We start from the raw sequence: 11,732 nt of genomic DNA, 5'->3' as shown, positions 1-11,732 counted from the left end.
AGACCTTAAACCCAAATTTTTTCTTTTATGATTCAGAGACAATACAATTTTAAACAACTTTCCAATTTACTTCTATCTAATTTGTTTCATTTTTCAGATATACTTTGTTGAAGAAATAGCAATGCACATGGGCCAATCACACGAGGCATTTATGTTGTGCAGCCACCAATCAGCAGCTACTGTGCCTATCTAGATATGCTTTTCAGCAAAGGATATCAAGAGAATGAAGCATATTAGATTATAGAAGTATATTAGATAGTTGTTGAAAATGGAATGCTCTTTCTAAATCATGATAGAAAAAATATGGGTTTAATGTCCCTTTAAAGGGACATTATCATGAAAGATAATAAAGTTTTGGGTTTCAGAGAGAAGTCAATTGGAAGATTGATAAAAATTGCTTGCTTTTTCTGAATCATGGAAGTTTAATTTTGACTTTACTGTCCTTGTAATGCTATTGCTCCCCTGCAAGTCTATGTACAAAGAATCAACCCATACTAAGTATTAAGAAGCTCACTGAATAAAGGATTGTTTTAAAATTTTAAACAACTTTTGAATTTACTTCCATTAACAAAATGTGCACAGTAATTTTAGATTTACACGTTTTGAGTCACCAGCTCCTACTGAGCATGTGCAAGAATTCACAGAATATAGGTATATGCATTTGTGATTGGCTGATGGCTGTCATGTGCTATGCAAATTATTGTATTTACTGATTATTGTATTTACTGATCCTTTAAATAAAACAATTTCTCAATGCACTTCAAAGAGATATTTTGCGCTTTGTTTGGCAGGGAAAACGCCCTAGGATAAACAAAAAAATTATGAGTACACACAGGAAGGATGGTGGGCTAGGCCTCCCGCATTTAGTATCTTACTATTACTCAGCTCGGATGGCCCAAACCATACATTGGTTTAGCAATACGAAACAACCCCTGTGGAAACAGATAGAATCACAGATAGCTAACACTGACCAGATATATAGACTACTATGGTCTCCCAAAAAAAATAGCCACCCTTTACTAAATAAATATGTAGCGCTGTCCCATACTATTTTCCTTTGGAACAAACTAACCGCCAAATTCCCCTTACTACAAGACAAATCAAAACTTACACCTCTAGTATTACCACAAACCACAATAGATTCCCACATACAGACCAAATGGGCTAACAAAGGACTGTATAGAATTGCAGACGTTTATGTTGAGGGAGGTTTTCTCTCTTTTGAACAATATAGAGATATTGACCCAACTGACAAAAATATATGGTACCATTACTTACAATTAAAATCAAGAACTCAAGCAGTAACTGAACTTTCCAAACTACCATTGAATACAACTTTTGAATCTCTATGCCTAGCTAAAGACCCGGTGCACAGAACAATCTCGACACTATATCTTATATTCAATGGTAAATCTAGAGAGGCGAAACCCTCGCATATTCTGAAATGGGAACAAGACCTTAATAAGACTTGGTCCTTGGAGACTTGGCTAACTAATTTAGACAGAGGCTTCTCCTTCTCATACAATGCTATGCTGAAAGAGAATTTTCTCAAGGTAGCATTTAAATGGTATATATATCCTACTAGGTTCGGTGGATCAGAAGGACCTTCCCTGAATCTCTGCTACAGAGGATGTAATGTAAGGGGGACGTACATACATATGTGGTGGGAGTGTGACAGAGCGAAAGAAATTTGGGAACACACCTCAACATTTCTTAGCGATCTCTTCCATAAACATATACAACTGACTCCAGAACAGGCCCTATTACACTTCCCGATTCCCAATATCTTAAGACAACACCAAAAACTAGTTATGACCATTTGCACGGTGGTTAGAGTTTGCATAGCACAATATTGGAAATCCACTCCACCTAACTTCACTTTCATTGCTAAAAAAATAATACATCATTATGAAATGGCTAGCTTAGCTGCTGAGAACCTACACACCAAAGATAAATTTATCATACAGTGGGAGCCATTCATTATGTACCACGAAGCTAGAACACAGAGAAACACAGAGATTCAATAAATTCTACCAATGCACTGTATTACACTTTAGAGAGAGCCGGGACCAGCCGCCCATCCGACCAATCGGCCGGGTGGTGACGGACGACTTTATTATACCTTTCTATGGGTAGACCTCGATTCTGTTGATCCTGTTAATATTTAACATTTACTTAAAAATTTCAGATCCTTTTACGAAATAAGATGATATATATTGGTATAATATGCTATACAGTGGTCTCAAACCAACATGGGTAAGAGATTGACACCATTAATATCCTGCTGAATGTTTGCTTTATGTCCAATTAATCTGATTGTACTTGCCGAAATTTGTTATGTATAACCTGTTATGAAAAACCTAATAAAACTTTTTTCAAAATAAATAAAACAATTTCAATTATTAATGTAATCATTATTTTTATTTCCTTACAATAAAGTACAGGTGAAAAGTTGATCAAATATGAATGATTAAATAATTAAACTGGAGATAGTTCACCTCCAACTAACCTCCATTTCAATGATCTATCTATGCATCATATCTAATACTATATAACCAAATTCGTAATGGTCTGATATAACTGGAAGAATAATATGAAAAGTTATTCTAAAAATGAAAATCATGATTTAAATATATTTAAATTGCTCTTATGGACTCTTACTATATATATATATATATATATATATATATATATATATATATATATATATATATATATATATATATATCCTTGTCACTTTAATTAGAAGTCTATTCCATGAATCAACCACCCTTTGTGTAAGTGCTAAAAGGGACAGTGTACACCAATTTACAGATAGCTGCATGTAATAGACACTACTATAAAGAAGAATATGCACAGATACTCATCTAAAAATCCAGTATAAAACCTTTTAAAAACTTACTTAGAAGCTCCCAGATTAGCTCTGTTGATGAGGTAGTCTGGGACACCCACTGAAAGGGGCTGGGTAAACAAAAAGAGCAGACCCCTTCCCTGCATATCAAAGGACAGATAACATAAACAGGAGTCGGTAAACATGTGTATACATCTGTCACTGTGGGGCTTGGTTAGGAGTCTGAAAATCAGCACAATGTTCGTAAAAAATAAGCAAAACTATACCTTGTTATAAAAACACTCCCAAATAGGCTACATAAATGGATCATCTACAAAACATTTATACAAAGAAAAATCTAGAGTGCAATGTCCCTTTAAACTAATCCAGAACATGCTACCCTCCAGCTTTAGATAACGACATCTTCTGATGTTGCTTTTTGTGTGAAAAATACTTTCAGGTTTTTTTTTCAAATCCTCAAGAAAAGTGTTTGTTCCTGAATGCTCGCACTTACACTACATCATAAAACTGCTACAAGGAAATAGGCCATGATCTCTGCATAATTTATTCAAGTATATTCTTTTTCATTAAAGAAACCATGAAAACGCAAGAGTCCATATTTTTTTGTCTCCAGTTGTACATTTCTATGGTTTTCTTGTCTCCGCTGCGCATTTGCTTCTTAGTGATTATACACAATAAAAATAAACCTAAATAGAGTCAGCCAGTTAAGTTGGAACCAGGAGTTAGAGCCCCCGATGATAAAAAAGTTCTGATTCCGTGGTTTTGTCTTGTAGCTCAGCTTCTATGTCATCTCTCTGAATCTGAAATGAATTGAGAAAAGCAAAAACACACAATAAATACGCAGTCTTACAACAGAGAACCACATGATTTGCCTTTAATTTAGGCAAATAAACTAAGTAAATAAAAACTAGACAAATGTCTATATACAGGTGAAACTCGAAAAATTAGAATATCGTGCAAAAGTTCATTTATTTCACTAATGCAACTTAAAAGGTGAAACTAATATATGAGATATACTCATTACATGCAAAGCAAGATAGTTCAAGCTGTGATTTATCATAATTGTGATGATTATGGCTTACAGCTCACCTTTTAAGTTGCATTAGTGAAATAAATTAACTTTTGCACAATATTCAAATTTTTTGAGTTTCGCGTGTATTGGCTTACAGTCCTAGATAATGTTAATTAATACTCACCAATACGAGACCCCTCTCCTGAGGAGGGGGGATAGACAGAAGACTAAAGGGACAGTCTACACCAAAATTTGTATTGTTTAAAAAGATATATTACGCCTTTACTACCTATTCCCCAGCTTTGCACAACCAACATTGTTCTATAAATATACTTTATAACATTTAAACTTCTAAATTTCTTCCTGTTTCTAAGACACTACAGACAGCCTCTTATCACATGCTTTTTTATTTGCTTTTTACAACAAGAGACTGCTAATTCATGTGTGCCATATAGATAACATTGTGCTCTCTCCCGTGGACACTGCACTAATTGGCTAAAATGCAAGTCAATAGATAATAAATAAAAAGTCATGTGATCAGGGGGCTGTCAGGAGAGGCTTAGCTACAAGGTAATCACAGAGGTAAACGGTATATTAATATAACAGTGTTGGTTATGCAAAACTGGGGAATGGGTAATAAAGGGATTATCTATCTTTTAAACAATAAATATTTTAACGTAGACTGTCCCTTTAACGCTTTCCTAATTATCACCTTAAAGGTGTCTCCCCTTACTGACCTCACTCCCTTCTTAGTGAATGTCCAGAAGAGGTTAAGTAAAAAGTGAAAGGGATATTGTCAGGTATTTTCTAGAAATATCAGCCAAGGTATAGAAATGTCTGTATTTTGGATTTCAAATATTAATTCTCTTTTAGATAACACTCAACAATGCGATGAGTACAAAGCAATACAAACACAGGGTGGGAACAAAGGCAAGAGAGTGAAATTTCATTCAAAACACTTCTTGTGACACTAAAGAATTTAATATCTGTCTTCCATAGATTGTGGATTCAGACTACCAAACATCTTGCTCATATTGTAAAAAACATAATTTATGCTTACCTGATAAATTTATTTCTCTTGTAGTGTGTTCAGTCCACGGGTCATCCATTACTTATGGGATATATTCTCCTCCCCAACAGGAAGTTGCAAGAGGATCACCCAAGCAGAGCTGCTATATAGCTCCTCCCCTCACATGTCATATCCAGTCATTCGACCGAAACAAGACGAGAAAGGAGAAACTATAGGGTGCAGTGGTGACTGGAGTTATAATTTAAAATTTAGAACCTGCCTCAAATAGACAGGGCGGGCCGTGGACTGAACACACTACAAGAGAAATAAATTTATCAGGTAAGCATAAATTATGTTTTCTCTTGTTAAGTGTGTTCAGTCCACGGGTCATCCATTACTTATGGGATACCAATACCAAAGCTAAAGTACACGGATGATGGGAGGGACAAGGCAGGAACATTAAACAGAAGGAACAACTGCATGTAGAACCTTTCTCCCAAAAACAGCCTCCGAAGAAGCAAAAGTGTCAAATTTGTAAAATTTGGAAAAAGTATGAAGTGAAGACCAAGTTGCAGCCTTGCAAATCTGTTCAACAGAGGCCTCATTCTTAAAGGCCCAGGTGGAAGCCACAGCTCTAGTGGAATGAGCTGTAATTCTTTCAGAAGGCTGCTGTCCAGCAGTCTCATAGGCTAAGCGTATTATGCTACGAAGCAAAAAAGAGAGAGAGGTAGCCGAAGCCTTTTGACCTCAACTCTGTCCAGAGTAAACGACAAACAGAGAAGAAGTTTGTCGAAAATCTGTAGTTGCCTGTAAGTAGAACTTCAGAGCACGGACCACGTCTAGATTATGCAAAAGACGTTCCTTCTTTGAAGAAGGATTAGGACATAAGGATGGAACAACAATCTCTTGATTGATATTCTTGTTAGAAACAACCTTAGGTAAAAACCCAGGTTTAGTACGCAGGACTACCTTGTCTGAATGAAAGATCAGATAAGGAGAATCACAATGTAAGGCAGATAACTCAGAGACTCTTCGAGCCGAGGAAATAGCCATCAAAAACAGAACTTTCCTAGATAAAAGCTTAATATCAATGGAATGAAGGGGTTCAAACGGAACACCCTGGAGAACTTTAAGAACCAAGTTTAAGCTCCACGGAGGAGCAACAGCTTTAAACACAGGCTTAATCCTAGCCAAAGCCTGACAAAAAGCCTGGACGTCTGGATTCTCTGCCAAACGCTTGTGTAAAAGAATAGACAGAGCAGAAATCTGTCCCTTTAGTGAACTAGCGGATAAGCCCTTTTCTAAACCCTCTTGTAGAAAAGACAATATCCTAGGAATCCTAACCTTACTCCATGAGTAACTCTTGGATTCACACCAATATAAATATTTACGCCATATCTTGTGGTAAATTTTTCTGGTAACAGGTTTCCGAGCCTGTATTAATGTATCAATAACCGAATCCGAAAACCCACGCTTTGATAGAATCAAGCGTTCAATTTCCAAGCAGTCAGCCTCAGAGAAATTAGGTTTGGATGGTTGAAAGGACCCTGAATTAGAAGGTCCTGCCTCAGGGGTAGAGACCATGGTGGACAGGACGACATGTCCACTAGGTCTGCATACCAGGTCCTGCGTGGCCACGCAGGCGCTATCAGAATCACCGATGCTCTCTCCTGTTTGATCCTGGCAATCAGTCGAGGAAGCAACGGAAAAAGTGGAAACACATAAGCTATGTTGAAAACCCAAGGGGCTGCTAGTGCATCTACCAGCACCGCTCCCGGGTCCCTGGACCTGGATCCGTAACAAGGAAGCTTGGCGTTCTGGCGAGATGCCATGAGATCCAGATCCGGTTTGCCCCAACGAAGAATTAGTTGGGCAAATACCTCCGGGTGAAGTTCCCACTCCCCCGGATGAAAAGTCTGGCGACTTAAAAAATCCACCTCCCAGTTCTCCACGCCTGGGATGTAGATCGCTGACAGGTGGCAAGAGTGAGACTCTGCCCAGCGAATTATCTTCGAGACTTCCAACATCGCTAGGGAACTCCAGGTTCCCCCTTGATGATTGATGTAAGCCACAGTCGTGATGTTCTCCGACTGAAATCTTATGAACCTCAGTGTTGCCAACTGAGGCCAAGCTAGAAGAGCATTGAATATTGCCCTTAATTCTAGAATGTTTATTGGGAGGAGTTTCTCCTCCTGAGTCCACGATCCCTGAGCCTTCAGGGAGTTCCAGACTGCTCCCCAGCCTAGTAGGCTGGCATCTGTTGTCACAATCGTCCAATCTGGTCTGCGAAAGGACATTCCTTTGGACAGATGAACCCGAGATAACCACCAGAGAAGAGAATCTCTGGTCTCCTGGTCCAGATTTAGCAAAGGGGACAGATCTGAGTAATCCTCGTTCCATTGACTTAGCATGCATAGTTGCAGCGGTCTGAGATGTAGGCGCGCAAATGGCACTATGTCCATCGCCGCGACCATTAAGCCGATCACTTCCATGCACTGAGCTACTGATGGGCTTGGAATGGAGTGAAGGACACGGCAAGCATTGAGAAGTTTTGATAGCCTGGACTCCGTCAGGTAAATCTTCATTTCTACAGAATCTATAAGAGTCCCTAGAAAAGGGACCCTTGTGAGTGGTAACAGAGAACTCTTTTCCACGTTCACTTTCCACCCATGCGACCTCAGAAATGCTAGAACTATCTCTGTATGAGACTTTGCATTTTGAAAACTTGACGCTTGTATCAGAATGTCGTCTAGGTACGGAGCCACCGCTATGCCTCGTGGTCTTAGTACCGCCAGAAGAGAGCCCAGAACCTTTGTAAAAATTCTCGGGGCCGTAGCCAACCCGAAGGGAATCGCTACAAACTGGTAATGCCTGTCTAGAAAGGCAAACCTTAGGTACCGATAATGATCTTTGTGAATCGGTATGTGAAGGTAGGCATCCTTTAAATCCACTGTGGTCATATATTGACCCTCTTGGATCATGGGTAGGATGGACCGAATGGTTTCCATCTTGAACGATGGAACCCTTAGGAATTTGTTTAAGATTTTTAAATCTAAGATTGGTCTGAAGGTTCCCTCCTTCTTGGGAACCACAAACAGATTTGAATAAAACCCTTGCCCCTGTTCCGTCCGCGGAACTGGGTGGATCACTCCCATCACTAAGAGGTCTTGTACACATTGTAGAAATGCCTCTTTCTTTACTAGGTTTGTCGATAACCTTGACAGATGAAACCTCCCTTGTGGAGGAGAAGTCTTGAAATCCAGAAGGTATCCCTGAGATATAATCTCCAGCGTCCAGGGATCCTGTACATCTCTTGCCCAAGCCTGGGCGAAGAGAGAGAGTCTGCCCCCCACTAGGTCCGTGTCCGGAAAGGGGGCCCTGACTTCATGCTGTCTTAGGGGCGGAAGTAGGCTTTCCGGCCTGCTTGCCCTTGTTCCATGACTGGTTGCCTTTCCAACCCTGTCTGTAACGAGCAGTAGTTCCTTCCTGTTTTGGAGCGGAGGAAGTTGATGCTGCTCCTGCCTTGAAATTACGAAAGGCACGAAAATTAGACTGTTTGGCCTTCGATTTGGCCCTGTCCTGAGGAAGGGTGTGGCCCTTACCTCCAGTAATGTCAGCGATAATTTCCTTCAAGCCGGGCCCGAATAAGGTCTGCCCTTTGAAAGGAATGTTTAGTAATTTAGACTTAGAAGTTACATCTGCTGACCAGGATTTAAGCCAAAGCGCTCTGCGCGCCTGTATGGCGAATCCGGAATTTGTAGCCGTAAGTTTGGTTAAATGCACTATGGCATCCGAAACAAACGCATTAGCCAGCTTAAGGGTTCTAATCTTGCTCAGAGACTCATCCAATGGTGCTGTGTGAATCGCCTCTTCCAGAGACTCAAACCAGAATGCCGCTGCAGCAGTGACAGGCGCAATGCATGCAAGAGGCTGTAATATAAAACCTTGTTGAATAAACATTTTCTTAAGATAACCCTCTAATGTTTTATCCATTGGATCTGAGAAAGCACAGCTATCCTCCACCGGGATAGTGGTACGCTTGGCTAAAGTAGAAACTGCTCCCTCCACCTTAGGGACCGTCTGCCATAAGTCTCGTGTGGTGGCGTCTATAGGGAACATTTTTCTAAATATCGGAGGAGGGGAAAAAGGCACACCGGGTCTATCCCACTCCTTACTAATAATCTCTGTAAGCCTCTTTGGTATAGGAAAAACGTCCGTACACACCGGCACCACGTAGTATTTATCCATCTTACATAATTTCTCTGGGATTGCCACCGTGTCACAATCATTCAGAGCCGCTAACACCTCCCCTAGCAACACGCGGAGGTTCTCAAGCTTAAATTTCAAATTTGAAATTTCTGAATCCGGTCTCCCCGAATCAGAACCGTCACCCACAGAATGAAGCTCTCCGTCCTCATGTTCTGCAAATTGTGACGCAGTATCAGACATGGCTCTCGTGTCATCGGCGCGCTCTGTCCTTAACCCAGAACTGTCGCTCTTGCCTCTTAACTCTGGCATATTGTATAATACTTCTTTCATAACATTAGCCATATCATGTAAAGTGATTTGTAAGGGCCTTGATGTACTTGGCGCCTCAATCTCACGCACCTCCCGAGCGGGAGACGAAGGTACTGACACGTGAGGAGAGTTAGACGGCATAACTGCCCCCTCGTTGTCTGGTGATAATTTTTTAAGCGGTACAGATTGATTTTTCAAAGTAACATCAATACAATTGGTACACATATTTCTATTGGGCTCCACAACGGCTTTTAAACATAATGAACAAGCAGATTCCTCTGTATCAGACATGTTTAAACAGACTAGCAATGAAGCTAGCAAGCTTGGAAAATACTTTCAATAAGTTTGCAAGCAATATAAAAAACGCTGCAGCGCTTTTAAAAAAAAAACACAGTTGAGTAACTAAAGAATAATTCAGTTATAGTCAACAATTCTTTAAATGTATTAATTAGCAGAGGATTGCACCCATTAGCAACCGGATGATTAACCCCTCAGTACCCAAAAAAAGGATATCAAATTAATATAAAACGTTTTTATCACAGTCTAACACACTGTCACAGGTCTGCTGTGACTGATTACCTCCCTCAAAAAACGAATTTTGAAGACCCCTGAGCTCTCTACGTCCTGGATCAAGGAGGAAGAAGCAGGAAGACTGTGCTAGAATTCTAACTGCGCAACAAGGCGCTAAAAAGAGGCCCCTCCCGCTCATTTACAACAGTGGGAGACCTGATATAACGGTTTCTATGCAGAAATATACGTTAGCCATGTGGAAAAAAATTCATGCCCAAAGGATTTATCACCAAAGTACCTCACAAAACGAATAACATGCCAGTAAACGTTTTGAAAATAAACTTCTTTAAATGTCAATATTACTAAGCCTGCAACCAGTCGCTACCACTGCAGATAAGGCTTAAGCATTATTTCAGTATTAACAGTATTTTCACAGTCAAATTCTAGTCCCTAGAAAATAACTCTACTGTGCATACATTTATCAGCCTGATACCAGTCACTACTACTGCATTTAAGGCTGTACTTACATCATACGGGTAACAGCAGTATTTTCTTAGTCAATTCCATTCCCAGAAAATATTGTACTGCACATACCTCATTTGCGGTGGACCCCGCATGCTATTCCCATGTTCTGAAGTTACCCCACTCCTCAGAATGTCGAGAACAGCCAGTGGATCTTAGTTACGCCTGCTAAGATCATAGAAAACGCAGGCAGTTTCTTCTTCCAAACACTGCCTGAGATAGAAAAAACAGCACACTCCGGTGTCATTTAAAATAACAAACTTTTGATTGAAGAATAATTAAGTAAAAACTCCAACTCCTCCCGCGACCTCCTTCTTTGTTGAGGGTTGCAAGAGAATGACTGGGTATGACATGTGAGGGGAGGAGCTATATAGCAGCTCTGCTTGGGTGATCCTCTTGAAACTTCCTGTTGGGGAGGAGAATATATCCCATAAGTAATGGATGACCCGTGGACTGAACACACTTAACAAGAGAAATAAAGGATGTGTCCTCCATACTGCAACCTAACAAAGTTCTGAATGGTGATTGTTCATTTGTAGAATGAACCCAGAGCCCTACCTGGAATATGAACTACCTTTAAATGATTTGCCTTGCTATATCCAAGCTGAAATTCTAATCTTGGCACAATGACTTACTATTCATGATCTTATCTGTACAGTAAAGTAGAATATTGTATAATTATATCATTTGAAGACTGAAAGTATGAAACACCCTTGGGTAAATATTCTACAACTGTATGTAGCACCACTTTATCCTCATAGACTAATAAATGTCACACAGTGTTTACAGGTTACCAGCACTGTTTCTGTGAATCTGCAGTTCTGGCTTAGTTTTAGCTTTGTGCTGTGATTCCACAATTGGCCACAGGTGTTACATGGTGTGGACTTCTCTCTTACGCTGCTCTGTGGTCAGGTGCCGAGTCAGTCTGGGGTGATTACAATTTCTGCAGACTTCGGTGTATGGCTTGCTGGGGCTTCCTGACCAGACTTTGTATCAAGCCCCTTGCTATGACTGAATACACATGTATGACCTTAAAATTCTGGCTGACCTTCAGTAGGTGCTTTACCCTTACTTGCTGAATACACATGTATGACCACCTCTTGTCTTCTAAACTACATTTGAATTACAACTCTTCCTATGCCCGTTTGACTCGTCTTTATCCAGCCTGGTCATCGGCACTGCTACAGTTTAACCTCTTATTGCTGTAATTCCTGTGCATCACCATGCTGTTCTTCTACACTGCATTGATTGGAAACTGCACAACATATGTTTGTCATATAATAGACCCAGTTTGCGTAACCAGACTTCCC

At 40.1% G+C, this 11,732-nt stretch overlaps 1 protein-coding gene across 2 annotated transcripts in view; it reads right to left on the bottom strand.

The window, feature by feature from the left end:
• Positions 1–2,399: 2,399 nt before the first annotated feature.
• The window catches only part of SFXN4 (sideroflexin 4), an 83,991-nt gene continuing 74,658 nt past the window's right edge, over positions 2,400–11,732 (bottom strand). For both annotated transcript variants that reach the window (XM_053692668.1, XM_053692667.1), the window contains one exon: positions 2,400–3,651. In XM_053692668.1, coding sequence (XP_053548643.1) covers positions 3,633–3,651 — 19 coding nt within the window. In that variant the 3' untranslated portion in view covers positions 2,400–3,632. The remainder of the gene's footprint in view (positions 3,652–11,732) is intronic.

Source organism: Bombina bombina, chromosome 9, assembly GCF_027579735.1.
Source record: "Bombina bombina isolate aBomBom1 chromosome 9, aBomBom1.pri, whole genome shotgun sequence".
Taxonomy (NCBI): Eukaryota; Metazoa; Chordata; class Amphibia; order Anura; family Bombinatoridae; genus Bombina; species Bombina bombina.
The sequence above is the reverse complement of the archived record's forward strand: the minus strand, read 5'-3'. Positions and strand labels throughout refer to the sequence as shown.